General features: G+C 35.9%; 1 protein-coding gene across 1 annotated transcript; it reads right to left on the bottom strand.

Annotated features, from left to right (window-relative positions):
* Positions 1 to 1,926: 1,926 nt before the first annotated feature.
* Positions 1,927 to 2,748, bottom strand: LOC135147197 (uncharacterized). Its single transcript, XM_064080050.1, has 2 exons — positions 2,176 to 2,748; positions 1,927 to 2,088 (listed from the first exon to the last, which is right to left on the bottom strand). Exons 1-2 carry the CDS (start codon positions 2,746 to 2,748, stop codon positions 1,927 to 1,929), a joined length of 735 nt encoding a protein of 244 aa, XP_063936120.1.
* Between the last annotated feature and the right edge of the window lie 22,542 nt (positions 2,749 to 25,290).

The raw sequence follows: 25,290 nt of genomic DNA, 5'->3' as shown, positions 1-25,290 counted from the left end.
GATTTGGTTGTTTCTTGGTTTGATATTTCCGTCGTATAAAAATGATGTTAATTGAATGTTATTACATCAGTTAATGAGTAAAGAAATGATGTTAATCAAATGTTATAACATCAGTTTCTTTAAAGTTGAAGTGATGTTAAAGGCTATAGACATCAGTTATTAGCTGATGTAAGCAAAAAATTCAAGCGATGTCTTTGTGGGCGATGTTAAATGCGCCAAACTTTAACATCAGTTATTAACTGATGTTAATGAGTAAAATAGACATCATCAAAGCTTACAGAACTGATGTTAAAGAGTATAATATACATCAGTTAGGGTGTACGAACCGATGTTAAATCCAACAATAGACATCAGTTATTAACTGATGTTAAAGACATGTACCTTTAACATCGCCCACAGTAACATCAGTTACAATTCTGCGGGACATCAGTTTTTAACTGATGTGTATTAACATATTTCTAGTAGTGTATGCTTCTTAAATTTAGGTAGCACAGTAGAATTAGAAGAACCAACATTGGTAGAGTTCACAGGAAATTGATTGACAAAAGCATGATTCATTTTATCATGGTGAATGGGCATAACAGGCATGTTAAATGCACCAAAATAAGGATTAGGCATGAATTGCATGTTAGCATATTGAATGGGGGCATTTGGGAACATAGGCATATAAGGCAAGTGAGCATTCATCATAGGATTAGGCATGCAATGATCAGTTAAAGCATTTTTGGTAAAAATAACAAGATGATTAACACTACCATATTTAGAACAAGTTTTTCTAACAGCATTTTTATCAGGTTTGTAATCATTCCTTTTATTGATCCTAACTTTGCCATTCCTAGAGCTCTTCTTCTTTCCTTTTCCAGCCTCCACCCTCTCTGCACTATGACCAATTCCTTCTTTCTCAATCTTTTTGGAACTACCAGATTCTTTCACAAAATTTTTATTGATGGGCCCATATTTCTTATCAAGCTTTATGAGCTTGTCTTCATCAATTGCTGTCTGATTCTTCGATGGATAACTCTCATCGGTTGATGGACTATGTGTCAATGGATGATCACTATCCAATAAGAGATCAGACACATCTAACAACTTTTTGTTCTTCTTCCAGGAATTCTTGCAGGATTCTTCAAGAACTTGAGTGGAACACATATTCTCAAGAACATTTCTGGAATCTTTCCACTTAGCTATTATATCTTGTTCCCTTTCCAATTGCTTTTTGAGAATTTCTTCTCTATTCTGAACAACCAACAACTCATCTTTAGCAAGCTCAGAAGACTTTTTGAATTTATCCAATTGGATTAATTCAGTCTCAAGCTTTCCATTTCTTTCAGCAAGAAAATCATTAGTCACTTTAATTCTAGCATTTCTTTTGTTAGAGATTTAAGAGAGACTCTAAGATTATAAATTTCATTAGACATGTCATCAATGATTTTTTTGCACTCAGTCTTAGTGAAATCAGATGTGTTGGTGGTTTTTACCTGTCCATTGCTGGTGGTGGAAGAATCAACTTCATCTATAATTGCCATCAAGGCCAGATTGACATGCTCCTCATTGTCAGAGTCACCTTCATCAGTAGCCCTGTCACCATCCTCAGTTATGAATGTCTTTTCCTTATTCTGCTTGAGTAGATCAAAATATTTTCTTCTGTAATCTACACTTTCAGAAGAAAATCCTTTCTTCTCAGCAGAGGGTCTTCTGCACTCATTGGATAAATGCCCAGGTAGACCACAGTTAAAGCATTTGAACTTTGATCTATCAACCATACTAGATGGTTTGGATTGATTTCCTCTGTTGAAGGGTCTAGAGCTGACAGCATTTCTTTTGAACTTGAGTTTGGAGAATTTTCTAGTCAAGAAAGGCTAGGTGTTCATCAAGATCATCTAGCTCGTCTTGAGTTGAAAATTTCTCATTTTCTTATTTGATCTTTCATTTGTTCTTTCCAGCTTCATTCTTTCCTTCACAAGCATTACCGCTTGAGGCTTTACCAGCAACTACAGACTTTAATGCCTTCTCCTCTTCTCCTTCCTTCTCAGCTACAAGAGCCACAATTTTCTCCTTTTTGGAGTTCTTTACCAGTTCTTCATCTTGCTGTATTTCAAGCTCATAAGTTTTAAGAATACCATAAAGTTTGTCAAGTGAGTATTCATTAAAATTTTAAGCTTGTCTTAAAGCAACAGTCATGGGCTTCCAATCTCTAGGCAAGGCTCTTAGAAATTTGAGATTTGAGTCCTTGACCATGTAGATTCTTCCATTCAATTTTAATCCATTTAACAGTTTTTGAAATATGTTAAATAGATCATTTAGAGATTCTCCACATTTAGAGTGGAAGCTCTCATACTGTTGAACAAACAGCTGCATCTTGTTTTCCCTGACTTGATCAGTGCCTTCACATAGAGTTTGAATAGTGTCCCATACTTCTTTAGTAGTAGGGCAATTGATGAGGCTATCAAACATGTCATCATCAATACCATTAAATAGAATGTTCATGGCCTTGTTGTCCTTGTGCACCTCTTTCTCATCTTCTTCAGTAAACTCAGATTGATTTTTGGGCACTTCAATATCTTCAGCTTCACTTCCATCAAGTCTCAGGGCAGTGTTGATTTTTACTGAAACATGTGGTCCTTTCTCAATACAATTGATATAGCTAGGATCTAAGGAGAGAAGATGCATCCTCATTTTCACTTTCCGATGAAAGTAGTGTTCTTTGATTAGCATTGGAATCTTGACTTCTTCATCTCTTCTTCCCATTGTTGATTGTTTTTAGGATCTTTGAACTTCTTGTATGTTAGAAGACCCGCTCTGATACTAATTGTTATTCAGAGAATGCAAACAATAATTTAGATTGTAGAAGGTGGGGTTGAATACAATCTACAAAAGTTTCAACTAATTTTTGCTTAACAGATTATATTCAAGCTAAAAGAGAAAATAAAAACTAAAACATAAATTTAAAGAACAAGGATCTTAAAAATTTCAGGTGGATTGTTTGGTCCACCTGAGAGATTTTTATATTAAGAACCTTCCAAGTAAAATCACTTGGCTACTTACAAAAGAATGAAAAGCAGAAGCTTACAATTTCTTGCTCACTATCTCTACTGCTTTGCTCTTTAGTTCTCAGTGTTTGGATACTTTGAAATGTAAATTACAAAGTGAATATATACTACTACAAACAACACTAGTCTGTAAAACTATTTTCCTACTCAGTTTCTAGCTATTACAAATATAGAATTTCTCGGACTTGATACAACATTTGGCAGCTTGAAATTCTTGTTGCTTTGCCAGAAATGGTAGGCTTCGAGGTTCTCAATATTTGACTAAACTGCTTTTCGTTTAGCTTCCAAAACTGGTGCAGCATCTGTCACATCAACCCATATGCTTCTTGTCTTTTACTTGACTTGTAGCTGTCAATTGCTAACTATCAATTGATAATATTACCAATTGATAATATCTTTGAACTAGCGATTGATAGGCTCCTTGAATTAGCTATTGATAGACTTCCTTGATTACCAATTGATGTGTTGATGTAGCGATTGATAAACTCTTCAAATTAGCCGTTGATACTTCATGACTAGCGATAAATCTTCACTTCACTTGGATAGATTACATGACTTCACATATTTACAATTATGTCACCCTATCTATACATCCATTGATAGATCAACTGCTAATCTAAAAGTATACATTATTAATCATATCGATCGCTAAGATGCTCCAGCTTTGTTACAGTACCTCATCATCGATTGATGGGTGAATCTGATCGATTGCGACTGCCTTAGCATGCTATCAATTGATCAGCTACATTCATTTTTATTCTAAGTAAGAATAAAACACTTTGTATCATCAAGCATCACATATTCCTAACAATAAATAATCTTCGTTTTGGACGGTAAATATATTTATAAAATCATTATAAAGAAGGCTTGTCTTTCTTCGTATACATATTTATATAGTTTTTATGCATACATTATAACAAATAATCGATTACAGTTTTATTAATACTTATTAAGAAATGATTATTTTTTTTTCTTTTTTCGATAATTTATAAGAATCTTTCCTTTAAGTTTGAAAATTATTGAAGGTCTTAGCACACCTGGCGCAAGCATGATTCTCATATAATGTATCATATTCGAAATATCAAATAAAAAATCATAATAATTAAAAGGATTTTAGCCCGCGTAGCGAAAAGTTCAACATTCACAAGAATATTTAACATGATTCACGTATTTTCGATCATATAACTGCAAAAACACTTTACACAGTTTTCCTAATTTTTCCTAACTTGACCTTAATCCTTGTTTTTAAAATTTATTATTTCGAAATTCGTTTAGACGTAAATATTAATTAATAAAACATAAATTCACAAATTTTATAAGAGATTTAAAAAGAATGACGCCAACAACATATCCATTGTTTGATCTATAACACAGATAATCACATTTATTAAAAAGTAATATGTTTTGCTAAAATACTAAAATTCAATGTATTAGTATATAGATATATTCTATAATTTAGAGCATATCACAAACTTAAAACGGATTGAAAAGGATATTAATTTTACAAATCTTTTATCTCATTTATACTAGAGTACTACTAATATGTTTCGACAAAATATACTACAAATAAAATTAGTAAGCGTGTTAATCATTAATACCCGATAAATGTTTATTTTTTCTAAATGATAAATTATTGAGAAGTAACGAAGGTCTTACCAAGCGTAGCGCAACATAAATATTTTGAATTTAACAGTGTTTTATCGATGCAATATACACACATGTCTAATTCTCTACAATTTTTTGAATTTAACAAAGCTAATAAATTCAATAAATTTTTACGAGGGTCTAAGCACGCGTAGCGCCGGCAAAATTCCGTAGGATTTAGCAGTGCTTATCGCCGTAATATACACACATATCTAATTCTCTTCCATTTTTTAAATTTAACGAAGTTAATAAAATTAATATATTTTTATGAGGGTCCCTGCACACGCAGCGCGGGCAAAATTCCCTAGTCTGCAGAAAAGAAACATAGTTTATATTAGAATTATAAGTACATTAATATTGTATGAATATCAAATATTATAGATTATACCTACCATGGACGTCTTTCCCCAGATAACTCAACTCACGGAATAGCTTCCAGTGAGTATACTTGTAGTATACTATACTTAGATCTTATATAGAAAAATATGGATTAGACTCCTAGTTGAATAAAAAGACAATGTCTATTCATTAGTAGTGATCAACACGTGAGTCTAGCTCAACAAAATTAATTATATCATATATCTACAAACCAATCTAGTAGCTTATAGTTATCTATATGTAACAAATTCTAACGGATCTTCTTTAATTTTCGTAATTTAAAAATTATTAACTACTATAATAGACGTTAAAAGATTTAAATTAAATAAATATTTAAATCATGCCCCACTTATAAAATTTCGTCCTCGAAATTAAAGGCGCGAACCTGATTCAAAAAGATATGGATACTTTGCGCGAACAGACTCCTCGGTCTCCCGCGTAGCTTCTCGAACGTCATGGTTCCTCCAAAGAACCTTAACAAAAGGAATCGTGTTTTTACGCAAGACTCTCTCCTATCTCGCTAATATAGCCTCGGCCTCTTCTTCACAAGACAAGTCCTCTCGAAATGCGTCCAAGGAATACTAAACAATATGATGTTGATGATAAATATACTTTCTCAGAACTGATGCGTGAAATACATCTTGTATCCGTGATAACTGTGGTGGCAATGCAATTCTATACGCTACTGCTCCGACTCTCTCAAGAATCTCAAAAGGTCCAATATACCTCAGACTTAATTTTCCCTTCTGACCGAATCGCTGAATGCCCTTCGAAGGAGATACTTTAAGAAAAACCTTTTCACCAACTTTAAACTCATATTCTTGTCGCCCTATATCTGCATAATTCTTTAGTCTAGACCGAGCCTGTCTGAGCCTCTCCTAAGCAACCTCTACCGTATCGGTAGTAACCTGAACTAGATCAGGACCTTCCAAAAGTTTTTCATCCACTTCATTCCAACAAGTTGGTGCTCTACACTTTTGCCCATAAAGTGCCTCAAAAGGAGCCATACCAATGTGTCTGTTGTTGTTGTAAGCAAATTCCACCGACGGTAAACACTCATCCCCAATTTCCAGACCAATCCAATGCACATGCTCGTAACATATCTTCCAAAGTCTGAATCGTCCGCTCTGATTATCCATGTCTGCGGATGAAAAGCTGTATTGTAGTTTTGTTTGGTACCCTATACTTTTTGAAATCCCTGCCAAAATTTTGAAGTGTATTTAGGATCTCTCTTGGAAACAATCAAAACTGGAATACCATGAAGTCTCAAAATTTCATTCCTGTATGCTAGTGCCAAACCCTCCAAGCTCGTGCTCCCACGAATAGCCAAGAAGTGTGCGGATCTAGGAAGCCTGTCCACAATCACCCATATGGCATCATTTTTCCTCGAAGTCCTCGGCAATCCTATCACAAAATCCATACATATGTGATCCCACTTCCAAGTAGGCATTTCCAAAGGCTGTAACAATCCACTAGGTCTCTGATGCTCTATCTTCACCTGTTGACAAGTCAAACACTTTGAAACAAACTCGGCTATATCACGTTTCATACATTGGCGGACCCAGAAAAAATTTCCAGTGGGTTCCTTGTATAAACATTTAAATAAAATCAAATACGATAATAATAAAAAAAAGCACATAATTTAATATAAAAAAAGCCTATCATGTTTTAGATTTTTTTTGATGTGCTCAAAATGAGATTTTGAAATTAATCGCAAGCGCACGATCCCGTTTTAGTAATATAATATTCGATCCACAAGAACTAAAATTATTTTCACGAATTTCTTAATTTCTAATTTAGACGAATTAGACAAATTAATTTTGGATGATTTGTTTTATAAAACTATTTAAACTACCAAAACTATTTTATTAATATAAGCAAATAACTAATCAAAATGTATTAACGAGAATAGAAAAAAACCAAAGAAAAGCAACTGCAGTCGAAAACAAATAAAATAAAACTAACATAATCCGGCTCGGTCTACGGGTTAAATGGCGTTTTGGTCACCCAACTGACCGAAAACTTGCAATTGGGTCATCCAACTTAAAAGGCTGTCAGTCACATCATTATACTCTTAAAAATTTTCATTCAGGTCACTAGCCGTTACACTCCGTTAAAAATTTGACGGAAAGCTGACTAAGCGTCGTGACTTGGCTTAAATAAATCCACCATGGCATGTACAGTCAGCTGAAGTGGCATTTTGGTCATTCAACTGACTACAAACTTGCAATGGGGTCATCAAACTCAAAAAACTTTCATTTAGGTCACTTATCATAATATCCGTTAAAAATTGAAAAAAGAAAGAATTGAAAGCTATCATGCAGCACCTTTTTTTCTCTCTTGAAAATTTCGAAACTTATTAACAAATGAAAGAAATGCACACACATAAAATCAATAGTTACACCCACAAAAACTTGATCTTTGTTTATCTCGTATCGTTTTATATATCTTATGGCCATTTTGGAAAAACTTCGTACTTATAAATCTGTTGTCATTTTATAATATCTTTTGGTCATTGTGGAAAGGTCCATCAAAAATTTAATGAGTTTTCCACAATGGCCTCAAGATATATACAACGATAAGAGACAAACAAAGATTAATTTTTTGTAGGTGAAGCTATCGATTTTATGTGTGTGTATTTGTTTCATTTGTTAATAAATTTCGAAATTTTCAAGAGAGAAAAAAAGTGCTGCATGATAGCTTTTAATTCTTACTTTTTTCAATTTTTAACGGATATTATGATAGGTGACCTAAATGAAAGTTTTTTTTGAGTTTGATGACACGATTGCAAGTTTGTAGTCAGTTGAGTGACCAAAATGCCACTTCAGCTAACTGTACATGCCACGGTGGATTTATTTAAGCCAAGTCACGACTCTTGGTCAGCATTCCGTCAACTTTTTAACGGAGTGTAACGGCCAGTGACCTGAATGAAAATTTTTTAGAGTATAATGATGTGACTGACAACTTTTTGAGTTGGATGACCTAATTGCAAGTTTCTAGTCAGTTGAGTGACCAAAACGCAACATAATCCGGCTCGGTCTACTGGATTAGTCGCGCGCAGGTTAAAAGAAAAGAAAGGAAATGGTCCCTGGTCGGGTTTACACGCGCATAAAAAAAAATTAATTAAACAAAAATCAAAAAGAAATCTAACGCAGCAGTAACACATATAAACCGAATGACCGACGACTGTTGCAAAGGCTACTCCGTCGTATGACAACCCATCGGAATCTATGAAGCTACCCGGAAAAGCTCAAATCTCGCCGGAAAATTGGTTTCACCGAAAAATCTACCCATTCCAAATATTTCCAATCAAACCCCACTAACCTCTAAACCAAATTCAACACTAATTTTAACACTAAATAGCCCTTAAACTACCCATTGTTTGATCAAAACAAGATTCAAACCAAACCAAAACAACTCCAAATTATACCAAACTTTAAATCTAGCCTATATAAAATATAACTAACCAAAACCCACTAACCTCAAGTCAAAATTATAAACTAAAAATTACACCAAAAGAGCCTCAAAAACACCAAAACCAAGAACAAGAACAACACCAAATCATACCAAACAAACTCCAAATCACACAAAACTTCAAAACTAACTTATCTACCATGTTTCTAACAAAACCCCATCAAACAACAAACCAAAATATCAACTAAATCATTGAATCCACTAATAATATTGAGAATTAAAAGGGGCTCAAGCTAAATACTAAAAATGTAAGCTCAAAACACAAAATGAAGGCTTTTCAACCCACAAGTGGTTGGCATAAATGCCATTTTATCCACTTGTTGGAAAGAAGGTTGGTCATAGCCATAAATTTCAACAAGGTAAAGATGTAAAAGATGAAGAAACTAAACTTGAACTTATATAAATGGAAAGTGTTTACAATATTTGAGAGATTACAAGTTGAAAGAGAAAGCTATTCTAGATGTAGAAAATGATGAAGGAGGCTACTAACAACTAGGTAAAAATTAGGGTAAACTAAGTTAGACTAAGCTAGACTAAGTTGGGTGGCTAATGAGAGAAAGGATGTTTATATAGGCCTAGATTAGGGTTTTAGGGGTAGAAGGGTCTTCGTGTCTTGATTTTCTTTTCCTTTTTTTTTCTTCTTCTTCTTCTTTCTCTTTTTCCCTTCTTGCACCTTTTTGTTCCTTTTTCTCTTGAATTCTCGATTTCTCTAAAAATTCCTGAAAACAAAACAATTAACTAATAAAATACGAAAACATGCAATAAAAAGGTAGTTAAAATGTGCAAAATAATGGACCTATCAAACGTCCCCATACCTAAATTTTGCTCGTCCTCGATTGAAAATCAAAAGAAAAGAAAATAAACTAAGAAAACTAGATGCGATTCCTAGGCTCCTTGTCGTAGGCGTGACGGGTGATTTTAGGTTCACCAACCCGTTAAACTCGTAGACGATCTCTACAAGAGGATTTTTGTCTCCTAAGGGTTTACAGAAGATATACCCATAAAATCTGTGAGACATTCTAGCAAGCGTCCTACTCGACTCTACTCTAATTTCACCGGTGTTAACAAAAAGCGTTTTTAAGGAAAATACGGCTCAAAGACTCTTTTACTAATAATCAAGATACAGTTGTCTCTAATCTACTTGAATCGACACAAAAATTTAATAGAAATCCAAGGAGTGTAAGTAATTTAAGGCCTTTGATGGATCCTAATTGTCTAAGAACATATCACTTTTACAACCAATTTTGAACTGACCCAATCTCTATCGAAACAAATATCTAGCCAAACTTCACAAACTCTTATTCTTCCTTTTTTTTTATTTCTTTTTTGTTTCTTTTTTTGCATTGACTTTATTTTGTCCGTTTTCTTAGGCAAACAGTGTTACCCATGTAGCGAGCTTTAGGTCAGTGACTCCCAAACCAAACGGTCTTAGGGCACTAGGTTTTGAAATCCCCCTACGGACTTAATTGCTCGAGTAACAAAGGCCACGAAACGAGACTAGCCAATCTACTTTTGCCCATTTATCTAAAGATTTTATTTATAAAGAACAATGGAGTAGTTATTCCTTTTCTTTTTCTATCTCTTTTTTTTTTCTATTTTTTTATTCGCAAGTTCGATTCGACATTGTTTCAACATGTGGGTTCTCTCTCAGGTATCGAATAACATCACTAGACAATCTCTCCATCAAAGGTCTTGTGCGAAAGTGTGTGCCATCTTGGAATTACGAGTACAAATCGGTCGATACAAGTTTCAAAAAGACAACATTACTCAACTACGTTCAAATTATCTAAAAGACACTACATATATATTAGTGAGGGAAAGACAACTTAGCTATAACATCTCTATTTTTGGATTTTTCTAATTTTTTTCATTTTTTAGGATTTTTCATTTTTTTAAGAATTACACTAAAGCCCTCCCCATACCTAAATCATGCATTGTCCTCAATGTATGCAAAAGAGAGAATTAAAATGAGAGAGTAAAGAGAAAATACTTGAAATGGATATGAAGGGGATTTTTATTAATGAACGAAACACTAACACGACCCACACACTCACACATTTCCTTCCCCATACCTGCACTTCATGAGGGAAGGCTCGAAGAAGGGACCGAATCAGCCAATTCCGGAAGGAAAGATGGGAGGAAGCTTCGAGAAAGAGTCAAAATGTGTGCGATAATTTTGTTAGGCCGAATAAACTCACTATATAGGATAATATAGTGAACACAGTCAAAGACAAAACACAAGTATAAGAGAATAAATCAACTAAACTCTTGTTCACAAATCACAGTAGCTTACAAATAATCTCTTAGTGATTTATATTTTATCACTAAGAGCTGCTAGGTTACACGAATGATATTCAATTGATAACTCATCTAGAGTAAACCCTAAGCTGTGTTTATATACACATGTTAGGTCCAGATACGATTGTAGAAGGGGGGGGTTGAATACAATCGTCACAAAATTATCGCGGCGGAATAAATCTGATTGGAATGTAACTTGTTAATCAGATTAAGATTAATTAATATAACAATGTTTTAAGTCGTTATATAATTAATATGGTTCGTTTTAATGTCCACTAGTTCGTAGAATAAATTTGACAGAAAGTATTCTAACTCGGTGGAACAAAACAACCGAATGATCAAAGCACAGTAAACTGCGGTTTTAACGAATAGCAAGTTTAGCACAACTTGAAAGCTTTTACAATACTTTGAACAAGAACAAATGAATGAGGGAGAGCCATATTTATAGGCAAAACCCTTGAACTAGTAAGACAATGGTGGCAAAGACAATCCCTAGCTTGCTAAGACAATTTGGCACTTTGTCTTGCTATTTTAGAGCTTGTAAGACAATTAAATTAATTGTCTACAACTAGTAAGACAATGAAATCCGTGGGCAAGACAATCTAGGGGTCGGTAAGACAATTGAGAAGTGCGGTAAGACAATCTGGGAGATTGTCTTACTGTTCTACAATCGGCAAGACAATCACAAGGATTGTCTTGCAAGCTACCAAGGCAAGACAATGCATAAATCGGTAAGACAATCACAAGGATTGTCTTCCCGTGTCAAGGAAGGGGAAGAAATGCGGTAAGACAATCTAGGAGATTGTCTTGCCGAGTTGTGAGAAGGCAACAGTCGGTAAGACAATCCTTTGGATTGTCTTACCTTGCTTAAAACAGCAAGACAATCCACTGGATTGTCTTACCTTGCATGTTTTAGCAAGACAATGCCTTGGATTGTCTTTCCTTGTGTTTTAACACTTAGACAATCAATTAGATTGTCTTTCCTTCTTGTTTTTCAACAAGACAATCAAATAGATTGTCTTTCCTTGTGTATTTCAAGTAGACAATCCATTTTCCCTTTAATTAATTAGCCAATTAATATTCACTTAATTATTTTAAATGCATAGATTCATAAATTAAATTAATTCGAGATAGAATTAATTTAATAAATAAATTACACATCCAATATAATTATTTTGAGAAGTGAAATAATTAATTAGATAATTAATTATCCTTTTCCGTCTTCAGCAGAGCCTTCAGTCTTCTTTAAACAATTATGATCTTCGACTTGATTGAACGACCACCTTCTCTTGACTCAGAATATTTAACCGGATGAGCTGATACACAAATGTACTGTCTGGTTCATCTGTAACTAGCTGAATTAAATATTCCTTGTCAATTAAACAATTAGGCAGTGGCTTGTTCGTCGATTCTTCGTCTTCTTAGTTCAACTTCATTTGTTGACACAATATGGAATCTTCTGAATAAATAAAGTATTTAAACTTTATACCTTCTGATCTTCTGGACGTGCTACAAAAGATTATTTGTACACTGAGGCTTGATCATATTAATGAACTTCTTCCAGTGGTTTGCAGCAGCATCCTGAAATTCTTCTGACATAAAATCTTCAATAAATCATTTGACGTTCTTCGTACGGATTCCAGATAACAGTACTTGCTATTTACTTGCTTTCTTATCAGAGTTGAGTTGATTGCTCTTTAATACAAATAGGCTTAACATATGCCTTTCAATCTCCCCCTATTTGTTTGTTAACATAACATGCAAATTATCGAGAGGATAACTCAACTAACTGATAAGACAAAGGATTAAACATTGAAAGATAAATAGCAAAAGTTTCTGGTATTCATTAAACATTTACCAGATTCAAACATTAAAGATAGATTACAAAAGGGGTGTTCCTTTGGAACATATATTACAATACCCTATAATCTATAGATCAACTTCTCCTTCTTCAGAATCAGAATTGTGAAGAATAGGAGTTGAAGGTTCTTCCCTGGATGGCTTTTCTGCAGTAGTGGCTTCACCACGTTTCATCCTTTCGTTAGCCAGAGCCAGTTGATGCATAACTTCCAAATCCACAGGGTCCTCCTGAAAGTCAGCAGGCTGAGTCTTTGTGACTTGCTTCATCTTCCTTGTATATTTGGAAATACCATTCCGAAGACAGTAGTCAGCTATAACTTTATCAGCATCAGCCTTCTCTTTCGAAGCGAATCCCTTGGTTCTAAGGAGAGTAGATGCAAGGATCAGTTGGTTCACCGGGTACTTTGGGAAGGACTCATCATTCAGATACACAGTATTTATGACGTCGTCATTGATGAACTTCAAACAATAAGGTTTCTTGACAATCTGAGGACTATTGAATTCAGCATGTTCCATCAGCTTGTCTCGAAGGAGTTCATTCAAATTAGAGCTTCTTTTAACTTTGTTACGAAGCACCCAGAGCTCAGTTACTGTAAATGACTTTAAGAATTCAACTGAGAGTCTGAATGTCCCGTTTCTCCTTGTGTATATGATGAGTTCCCATTGATCTAGCAGATTCCTGACTGCAACAGTAATGTACCACAGTTCAAGAGATAGAGCATGCATAAATAAATCCTCATCAGGGTTTACCTCCCTTAGATCATAGATCAAAGACATGAACTTCTTGTCGTCGAAGGGTTCCCTTTGAGGTCCATTGATGATTCTCCGTGCAATGTCCCAACTCTTACCAACTTTGTGCTTAATATCAAGATTCTTCTGCACACAGGCAGCATCATAGATTTTCTGTTTTTCCTTCTTGATTTCTTCTTCAGTAATCAGCTTGTCTTCTAGGAGCTTCTGAAAGTCCCTGAGCTTTCGCTTCCTAGCTTCATTTTCCATCTTGAACTTTCTCACCAACTCTTCATGTTCAAGATCTACAGCCTCCTCTTCTGTCTGGAACAGATAAGCTTCATCAAATACACCCTCTTCTTGATTCTGACAGTAAGTGGCATCAAACACATCATCATCATCCATTTCCTTAGGAAAGGCATCATAATTGTCTTCCTGTTGATGCATGGGTTGCTTGCCTTTAGACTTTTCAGATTCTCTGCCAGGTGCAGAATCAGAAGTGTTGGTGTTAGTGTTCCCTTTGTTGCTTTGATTGGAGCTGTTTCCTTTGTCTTCTCCTCCCTTGCCTCTATTCTCCCCCTTAGTTGAGGGATCCTCTCTGGAGGTTGGATCATCAGACTTGGAGTTACTGAGAAGTTGATCCAGTTTACTGTCGATTTCATCAAATTTAGACATATAGAGCTCATGGTTGGATCTCATCTCGACAGTTAAACTCTTGATATCAGCTCTAAGCTCATCCCTGTAAGTACTGGATGGCTCCTCCTCTACTTTCTTCTCTAAGGTGACCAGTTGTGCACCTTTCAACCTTTCATTCTCCGCAATCATTCTTGCAAGTTCAGCTTGTAACCTTGCAATCTGTTCCTCATGAAGAGCTGTGTTAGTGTGTGCACTCACCTCACGTACACTCAAAGCTGTTTCACTAGCCTCTCGTGCATGTGTATCGCTCGGTGTTTGCCTTTCATCACTCGATTCACTCAGAGCTCCAGATGTACCTGTATATACTACCAATGTTCCCTGAGATGGGTTCAAAGGTAGTGAAGGAACAAAATGTCCTCCAGATGCCATTGACGGCAGATGTACTTGCACATTGCCAAGCAGCTCCTGATCATTAAAGAAAGAATGATCAGCAAATTTTTCATACATAGTAAATTGGTTTTGAAAAACTGTGCTCTCAGAAAGTGTAGTAACCTGTGTATTGGCTTGATTTTGCACTAGAGTGAGTGCTAGATCAGTGCTTGACTCAGTACAGATTACCGTGGCTGGACGGTCAACTTCAATGGGTTCACTCTGTTGAGAGAATGACTCCAGAGACTGTATTGCCATATCAGTGTCCAAGCCCTTTTGAGAAGGCGAGGATGAGGCTGCAGTTGTCTTAGAGGTTTCCACCCTTTGCTTCTTTAGAGAAGACAGAGCTGCGGGTTCAGACACAAAAGCACTCCCACTCCTTTTCCGGGCTACTTTACGAACAGGTTTCGTAGTAGTGATGTTTGTTGTGTTTGGAGAAGAGAATATTTGTTGAAGAGAATCTTCAGCTTGGTTATGAACCTGTGTGTTGTCAGGTTCATTGCTGGTAGGCTGACAAAACAAGTCAAAGTTACAACCATAATCAGATATATCAACATTAAAGTTAGATGAGAAGTCAGTAAGTACCTGAGCTACCTGTAAGTTATCTCTGAATTCCTGAAGTCCAGGGTTGACAGCAGATTCTGATGGTAGTGGTTGTGAGGTTGATTGTGTTTGTGGAGAGTATTGTGTTTGAGTGAGGGGTATTATAGGTTCAGATGAAGATGGATGATTTTCAAAGAAGTTGTATTGTAGAGGCTCATCTTCAACTGAAGGGATTTCTTGTTGGTGGTGGATAGGTGATTGAGTAGGTGATTGTTGAGGTGATGGTTGAGGTGATGGTTGTTGTTGTTGTGGTTGAAGTAGCTGTTGCAGGGGTTGCTGTTGTTGCTGTTGAGGTTGTTGTTGTTGCAGGGGTTCAGGTTGAGCCACATTAAACTGAAGAGGTGCCAACGGAGCGTTGAACATCTCTGACATGAATGGAGTGACTACAAGTGGAACTGAAAGGTGCTTCTTAGATTTAGCGAGCTTATTCACCAACTTAGTACTGGCCTTCTTGACCAAAGCTCGTTCACTGTTGAAGTAGAAGTTCTTATCAGCTTCCGTCATCTTGTCATTCAGAAGCAGCATAAGAAACCGAGGGTAGAAGCATTCAACTTTATCATTGTTCTCCACTGATCGACTCATCAGTGGTCCCATTTTCCTCAGAATCTCCTTCAGGATTATCTTGCCAAAATCAATTGGTCGATTATAAGCAATGCAAAGTCCAAAAACCTGAAGGATGTTGGAGATGTTGTGGAAGTTTCTGCGATCTGTAGGAGAGAACACCTTAGCCAAGGTGTCAAAGAAAATCTCCCACTCAGGCTTCAAATGACCCTTAGACATCTTGGGCAGATTGATATCTCCTTGGTACTGTATGGTCTGAAAGAACTGTACCAACTCTGGTTCTTCAGGAACTTCAGCAAAGTTGCCCCTAGGAAAACCCAAAACACGATTAACATCATCAGATGTAATCAAAATACTCCTTCGGCCGTTCACATCACCAAGCCTTATATCTCCGATCATCCTGTACTCTTCTAGCAGTGTAGAATTCAGCGCGGTTGAGTAGAAGTCGTAGAGAGGCTGTATCTGTAACTCAGCAGATGCGGTGAGGGCAGTACTGGCGATGCATTGTTCATTCAGAAATCTCACCCAGTGCTTGAACCGGCTCGGGCAAACCTCAGGATCCAGATAGGCATTGTAATTGGTCTCTTGGATCACAAATTTTCCAGCCATTTGTATAATTAAGAAATGAATTAAGCGAGAATTTATCAAATTAAACGATACTTCTCAAATTTCTCGCAAATTTCACTTGATAATTAATAAACAATTAATTAATTAATTAATAATTCGAAATATTGATTTAATCTCGAATTAAAATTTAATTAATTTAATGCGTGAAAATTCAATCCACCTTGAACCAAAACTCCCAAAATCAGTTCAACTAACTCCACAAACGCCTCAAAAATCGAAAATCCCCAAATTAAACAATCAGGAACCCTAATTTCGAAAACCCCAATAATCAAAATCGAGGGCTTTACTCCTTAATCCGAACTAAAAACGGCAGTTTAATCCACTTAAATCGACTGTATACACACGATTTCAAAGGCAAATGCGATCCCTAGTTACCAGACAACTCCGTTCGAAACTTGTGCAATCGGGTAAGATTCCGGCGAAAATCCGGCAGCGTAACGGTAGGAATCGAACGATATAAGCCAAACCAGCAAGTTTTTGAGACAAAACTTGAAAAACTAACAAGAACACAGCAAGTTTATGGATCAAAACTTGAAAAACCCGAGAGAATGTGTGTGTATATACGCGTGTAGATGAAGAAGATGAGTGTAATGGGGAGTAAGACAATTTAAAAGATTGTCTTAAGGGTTTTGAAGTCGGTAAGACAATCTGGCAGATTGTCTTACGAGTTCAAAACTCGGTAAGACAATCCGTTAGATTGTCTTGCCGACCCAAGGAAGAGTACGCGAGACGCTTTGCATACAAAATTCGGTAAGACAATTTAAGTAATTGTCTTGCCGCGGTTTATAACAGAAAATCAAGAAAAAATCGGTAAGACAATTGTTAAAATTGTCTTGCCGTAATTAAACATAAAAAAGAAATAGAAAACCTGTTGAAAAAGCTCGGTAAGACAATTGGAAACATTGTCTTGCCGAGTTTTTCAACCGAAAACCAACGAAAAAAAACTTTAAAAATATGATTTTTGATTTATTTTTGAAATAAAATGTTTTGCACATTAAATCAAAAATCTAAAATACAAACAATATAAAATATTACACATATATTTTGTAAAATTCAACTTTAATTAAATATAAATACTTATAAACTTAACTTTAATTCATAAAAATGAATTAACTTAAATTCAAATATTTATGCTTAATTAATTTTGAAAAATACAAAATAAATACAAATAATTATCTAAATGCTTAGAGAATAATACAGGGGAGTAATCAGGCATTTAGAAAATTACAGGTAAACATAAAAACATGCATAATTACACAGATAATTATCAAATAATATACAGACAATCATATAAAATCTAATAAAATACCTATAAATACACAGAAAATTCATAAAATTATATAAAAATATATAAAGCATATTAAAAATATATACAATGAGAATCATGTCATATTTAACATCCCTAGCTCACAAACCAACTTAGAGAAAGTGGATTCATCAAGTGGTTTAGTGAAGATGTCAGCGATTTGATCAGCCGTGGGCACAAAATGTAACACCACTGTACCATTCATGACATGTTCTCTAATAAAATGATACCTGATATCTATGTGCTTGGTTATGGAATGTTGAACCGGATTGTTGGAAATGGCTATGGCACTTGTGTTGTCACAAAATATTGGAATTTTGTCGACAGAAATCCCATAATCATTCAATTGGTTTCTGATCCACAGTATCTGAGCACAGCAGCTTCCAGCAGCTATATACTCAGCTTCAGCAGTAGAAGTAGACACTGAATGCTGCTTCTTGCTGTACCAGGAAACCAACCGACGTCCTAGAAATTGACAGCTTCCAGACGTACTTTTCCTATCAATCCTGCATCCTGCATAATCAGAATCTGTATAGCCGGTTAAGTCAAAACCAGTATTCTTAGGGTACCAAATACCTAAACCAGGTGTACCCTTAAGATATCTAAAGATTCTTTTGACGGCTATAAGATGTGATTCTTTAGGATCAGCTTGGAACCTAGCACACAAACATGTTGCAAACATAATATCTGGTCTACTAGCAGTGAGATAGAGTAAAGAGCCAATCATACCTCGATAGCTTGAGATATCAACTTTCTTACCAGATTTATCCTGGTCAAGCTTTGTGGCAGTGGCCATGGGTGTCTTTGCCGGAGAAGAGTCTTCTAGATTGTACTTTCGCAGAAGATCTCTGACATACTTTGACTGGCAAATGAAGATGCCATCTTCCTTTTGGCTTACTTGAAGACCAAGAAAGTAGGACAGCTCACCCATCATACTCATTTCATAATTGCTCTGCATTAACTTAGCAAACCTCTTGCACAAGTTATCGTTAGTAGAACCAAATATAATATCATCAACATATATTTGAACAAATATCATATTATTATCATGCAATTTGTAAAAGAGAGTTTTGTCTATGACACCTCTAGTGAAATTGTTTTCAATTAAAAACTCAGAGAGAGTGTCATACCATGTCCTTGGTGACTGCTTGAGCCCATAGACAGCTTTGAATAAGAAGTAAACAAAATCAGCAAATTCTGGATTTTCAAAGCCAGGGGGCTGTTCCAGATATACTTCTTCTTCTAGCTTTCCATTCAGAAATGCACTTTTCACATCCATCTGATACACTTTGAAGTTGGAGTGTGCAGCAAATGCAAGGAATATTCTGATGGCTTCAAGACGAGCAACTGGAGCATAGGTTTCATCGTAATCAATCCCTTCTTCTTGAGAATAACTCTTTGCGACCAGTCTGGCTTTGTTTCTTACAACAATGCCATCACCATCTAACTTGTTACGGAAGACCCATCTAGATCCAATTGTAGACTTTCCTTTTGGTCTTGGAACCAGGGCCCAGACTTCTTGTCTCTCAAATTGATTGAGTTCTTCTTGCATGGCAAGAACCCAATCAGGATCAGCAAGTGCTTCATCTATTTTCTTTGGTTCTAGTTGTGAAAGAAAACCAGAGAATAGACATTCATTTGTCGTAGCACTTCTAGTCCTTACACCAACATCAGGATCACCAATAATCAGATCAAAGGGATGATCTCTGCTCCAAATCCTTTCCCTTGGAAGTTGTGTCCTTGATGATTCAGCAGTATTATCATTAGGCTGATGTGCATGACTAGTTGATCCACCAGCTCCCCCTGAGTTGTTGCCAGGTTGACTTGATGATCCACCACTAGCATCAGTGGAATCTCCAGCATTATTGCCATTTCCTCCACCATTGCCTGGATCATTATCATTATTGATGACATCACCTGTTGCAACCTCAGGTGGCACATCATCATCTGAATCAGAATCTGGATAGTTGTCAAACTTTAGAGATTCAGATGGATCAGCAGATTGTATACTTGGAAGTTTAGTGTCATCAAATGTAACATTGACACTAACTTTCACTGACAGAGTATCAATTACAAAAACTCTATAAGCATTATTAGTATAACCAACAAAAATTGCTTCAGATGCCTTTGGTTCAAACTTGTTCAAGTTCTCTTCACCATCCTTGAGAACATAACACTTGGCTCCAAAGACATGAAGATGTTTGACTTAAGGTTTCTTGTTGTTATACAGATGAAATGGAGTTTTCATATGATCCTTGTTGATCAAAGTTCTATTCTGGGTATAGCAGGCAGTAGACACAGCTTCAGCCCAAAAGTACAGTGGAAGCTTTGCTTCAGCAATCATTGTCCTTGCAGCTTCAATCAATGTACGATTCTTTCTTTCGACGACTCCATTCTGCTGAGGAGTCCTTGGAGCTGAATACTGCCTTCTAATTCCCTTTTCAGAGTAAAAGTTGATTAGAGTTTGATTCTTGAATTCTGTGCCATTGTCTGACCTTACAGCTTTGACTGGCACACCTTTATCCAATTCAACTAACTTTATATGATCAATCACTGTCAACGGAGTTTCATCCTTAGAAGCAAGGAAGTAAACCCAAGTAAATTTCGAGAAGTCATCCACAATAACTAAGGCATATCTTCCACCATCAATGGATGCAACATTCACAGGGCCAAACAAATCCATATGCAATAAATGAAGTGGATCTGTAATGGTATTGATGGTCTTGCCTTTGTGAGATGCTCTCTTCGCTTTTCCTTTCTGACAAGCTTCACAGAGATCATCAGTTGAGAATTCCAAGGAAGGCAAACCTCTCACTAGATCTCTCTTGACTAGAGAGTTCATGGTTTTGAAGTTGAGGTGTGAGAGCTTCTTATGCCATAACCAACTATCTTCAGCAGACGCTTTAGCGTAGAAACAGTGAACTTCGTTTCCCGGTCCTGAAGACAAATCAGCTACGTATATGTTGCCTTTCCTTACGCCACATAGTGAAGGACGCTTATCCTTGATATGTTTGATGATACATATCTCCTTTTCAAAGTGAACATAATATCCTTTGTCACAAAACTGACTGACACTCAGGAGATTATGTTGAAGTCCTTCAACTAAAGCAACATCCTCTATGATGATTCTTCCAATTTTGTACTTGCCATATCCCACAGTACGACCTTTGCTATTATCAGCAAAACTGACTGTAGGGCCAGCTCCTTCTCTTATGTCTTCCAGCAGGGATTTATTGCCAGTCATGTGCATTGACGCTCCACTGTCAAGCACCCAGGTAACACGAACAATTCCACTGGCACCCTGCAAAAGACAACTTGATTAAACATTCTTTGGGACCCACACTTGATTGGGTCCAGCAAACTTAAAGAACTGATTTCTATCAGGTGTAACAACAGAGCCTCTTGGACTGATACTTGGTTCTGATTTGACTGAACTTACTTCCTTAACAACAGCCTTATAAACCTTGGTTTTAGGCTTTGGAACATAAGTCTCCTTCCTAACACGAGTAGGACTAGCAGTCTTTGATCTAGCATGCTTGTTGTTTGTGTGTTGTCTAGGTGATGTGTTTTCATTTTTAGCATGCAAATTTTTAAAATAAGCAGACATCAAATTGAAAGCACAAGTCATATAATTATCAACACTACAAGATTTATGACATGCATCAAAAGCAGAAACAACAGGAGTATCAGTCATAGTAGTAGGAACATCAACAGATTCTACTCTAACCTTGTTAACAGATTTAAAGTTCTCAGTAGAATGACATCTATTGTCTCTGTTCTTACTATTCACAAAGTTATTAGGCTTGTTGAATTTAGTTCTCTCAGAGTTGACACCTAAACCAGCTTTAGGCAACCTAACATTGCCTTTCACTTTGATTGGTTTCAGTGATGTCAGGATCTCATCTCTTTTCTCATTACTCTCTTTCAATTTAAGGTCTTCCTGTTTGAGTTCATATCTAATGACAACAGGAGTCTCTAAAAGAGGTTCAGCTTCTGAGGTTTTAAACAAAGGTTTAGGGGAATCTTTCAAAACAAAAGGAATCCCTCTCTCCTCAGCACTCTTCTTAAAAGGAGTAATGTTACTAGCCTTACCTACAGATTTGTTATAGTCAAAACCTATTCCAACAGTTCTCTTGATCTCTTGTTTATCATTAAGTTCTTTGACTATAGTGGAGGCATCCTTAAAGGCTTTACACTTCACTTTCTCTTCGTCTAGCTGAAGTCTTAAAGCAATCTCACCTTTCTCTAGAACTTTGACTTTAGCACATTGAAATCCTAAATCCATAGTCAATTGTTCTATTTTAGGTTTTAATACTTTCATCTCATTCATTTTATAAGCATGAATATCTAAGACTAAAGTATCAATTTTAAGATTGGCAGCTTTCAACCTTTTAATAGCATCATCTAAATTCATCTGTTCACTCTCTTCATCTGTGTACTCAGAAAGTTCTTTCGGAATGATCTGATGAGGTATTAACACACCATCCTCTTCGTGTGCTAATATGACATTCATCGGAGTAGTAACACCTTTGTCCAAAATCCCGATGTATTTTCTGTTCGCAGTGCGGAGGAATAGGAACATGTGCCTCTTCCATAGGCCAAAGTGTTCCTTGCTGAACGGTGGGATTTTAATGCTACTGATCTTTTGGGTACTCATTTTTAAGGATTTAAAGTGAATAGTGTTTGGATGAGAAATGGATTTTTGAATGAAAAATATTTTAAATCAAAATTAATTTTTTTTTTTTTAAAAAAAATTAATTCGAATTAAGATATTTGGATTTGAAGTGAATAGTGTTTGGAAGAGATTTGGATTTTTGAAAGAAAAATATTTTTAATCAAAATTAATTTTTGGAATAAAATTAATTCGAATAAAAAATATTTGGACGTTACAGAGTTTGTATAGGATCTGATACGGTAAAATGGTATCAACCGCTCTGATGCCAATTGTTAGGTCCAGATACGATTGTAGAAGGGGGGGGGTTGAATACAATCGTCACAAAATTATCGCGGCGGAATAAATCTGATTGGAATGTAACTTGTTAATCAGATTAAGATTAATTAATATAACAATGTTTTAAGTCGTTATATAATTAATATGGTTCGTTTTAATGTCCACTAGTTCGTAGAATAAATTTGACAGAAAGTATTCTAACTCGGTGGAACAAAACAACCGAATGATCAAAGCACAGTAAACTGCGGTTTTAACGAATAGCAAGTTTAGCACAACTTGAAAGCTTTTACAATACTTTGAACAAGAACAAATGAATGAGGGAGAGCCATATTTATAGGCAAAACCCTTGAACTAGTAAGACAATGGTGGCAAAGACAATCCCTAGCTTGCTAAGACAATTTGGCACTTTGTCTTGCTATTTTAGAGCTTGTAAGACAATTAAATTAATTGTCTACAACTAGTAAGACAATGAAATCCGTGGGCAAGACAATCTAGGGGTCGGTAAGACAATTGAGAAGTGCGGTAAGACAATCTGGGAGATTGTCTTACTGTTCTACAATCGGCAAGACAATCACAAGGATTGTCTTGCAAGCTACCAAGGCAAGACAATGCATAAATCGGTAAGACAATCACAAGGATTGTCTTCCCGTGTCAAGGAAGGGGAAGAAATGCGGTAAGACAATCTAGGAGATTGTCTTGCCGAGTTGTGAGAAGGCAACAGTCGGTAAGACAATCCTTTGGATTGTCTTACCTTGCTTAAAACAGCAAGACAATCCACTGGATTGTCTTACCTTGCATGTTTTAGCAAGACAATGCCTTGGATTGTCTTTCCTTGTGTTTTAACACTTAGACAATCAATTAGATTGTCTTTCCTTCTTGTTTTTCAACAAGACAATCAAATAGATTGTCTTTCCTTGTGTATTTCAAGTAGACAATCCATTTTCCCTTTAATTAATTAGCCAATTAATATTCACTTAATTATTTTAAATGCATAGATTCATAAATTAAATTAATTCGAGATAGAATTAATTTAATAAATAAATTACACATCCAATATAATTATTTTGAGAAGTGAAATAATTAATTAGATAATTAATTATCCTTTTCCTTCTTCAGCAGAGCCTTCAGTCTTCTTTAAACAATTATGATCTTCGACTTGATTGAACGACCACCTTCTCTTGACTCAGAATATTTAACCGGATGAGCTGATACACAAATGTACTGTCTGGTTCATCTGTAACTAGCTGAATTAAATATTCCTTGTCAATTAAACAATTAGGCAGTGGCTTGTTCGTCGATTCTTCGTCTTCTTAGTTCAACTTCATTTGTTGACACAATATGGAATCTTCTGAATAAATAAAGTATTTAAACTTTATACCTTCTGATCTTCTGGACGTGCTACAAAAGATTATTTGTACACTGAGGCTTGATCATATTAATGAACTTCTTCCAGTGGTTTGCAGCAGCATCCTGAAATTCTTCTGACATAAAATCTTCAATAAATCATTTGACGTTCTTCGTACGGATTCCAGATAACAGTACTTGCTATTTACTTGCTTTCTTATCAGAGTTGAGTTGATTGCTCTTTAATACAAATAGGCTTAACATATGCCTTTCAACACAGTTTCATGATATCTACTGATTGATTTACAATTATCTGCTTCCTAAAATAATCTAATCAGTAGCTATCCTTCTGCTGTCCTGATCTGCACAATCTCTCTTGATCTTTATCTTCCTTACTTAGTCAGATATGCTCCTGAAAATCAGCCGCCTGCAAACTCTGATCATTGCTTAAACTCTGATCCAGCTGGCAGTCGTTAAACTCTGATTTCCAGCTAAACTCTGATATTTGCTTCTGCACACTAAACAAGTTAGATACCTGTGACATCATCAAATATGTAACAATCTCCCCCAACATGTACATTAGACAGAATGAACAAGTTCTATATATTTACTGATGATGTCAAAAACAATCAAGGACAAATGCATAACATAAATAATTCACAGACTATTTACAACTTACAGAACCAGCAGACCTATCTATCAAATCAACCTATATCCATAGCTTTCTCTGACAAACTGGTTTATCAGATTTTCTTCCTTCAGCTTCAAAGTCTGGATCATCTGGGCTTTGACATTTCTGAGTTCTTCAGTTTCATCCCAGTTTGATAGATAGCTGCTCTCAAAGCATTCACTTTGCTTCTCTGCATTGCTTCTCCAAGCTGAATAACTCTAGGCCTGTCTGCTTCATTGTTATAACCCAAGATTCTGGTGTTTGCAATAGTCTCCATCACAGAGCTATTCTTTTCCATGCTAATTTCAGAACCATCATCTTGAGCTATTTGTGGAATGTATTCCTCATCAGACTTTATTCCATAGAATCTTCTCTTTTCACTGATTGTTCTCTTCATCAGATCTGACCACCTCTGAGTAGCTTCATTCTTGATCTCCAACATGTAGTGAAAATGTTCCAGCTCTCTCAGAGATTTCAGCAATAAATCAGCTTCTGATATTCTATACACTCTGCCAGATTCCAGAAATATAGCAATCTTTTCTTTATCTTCTGGCCCATCATGAGTGTCCATTAAAATCTGTACTGACTCAACTTTGTCAAGATCCTTCTGTGTAACAGCTTCTCCTACTTTTTCAGTCAGAGGATAAGGATCTCTGAAAGTAGTTGCTGAGCCTGTTTGAATCTTTTCTTTTCTGTGACCAAGACCAGTTGAGTCATAAGCTTCCTTCCC

This window comes from Daucus carota, chromosome 6 (genome assembly GCF_001625215.2).
Source record: "Daucus carota subsp. sativus chromosome 6, DH1 v3.0, whole genome shotgun sequence".
NCBI classification, from domain to species: domain Eukaryota; kingdom Viridiplantae; phylum Streptophyta; class Magnoliopsida; order Apiales; family Apiaceae; genus Daucus; species Daucus carota.
The sequence above is the reverse complement of the archived record's forward strand: the minus strand, read 5'-3'. Positions and strand labels throughout refer to the sequence as shown.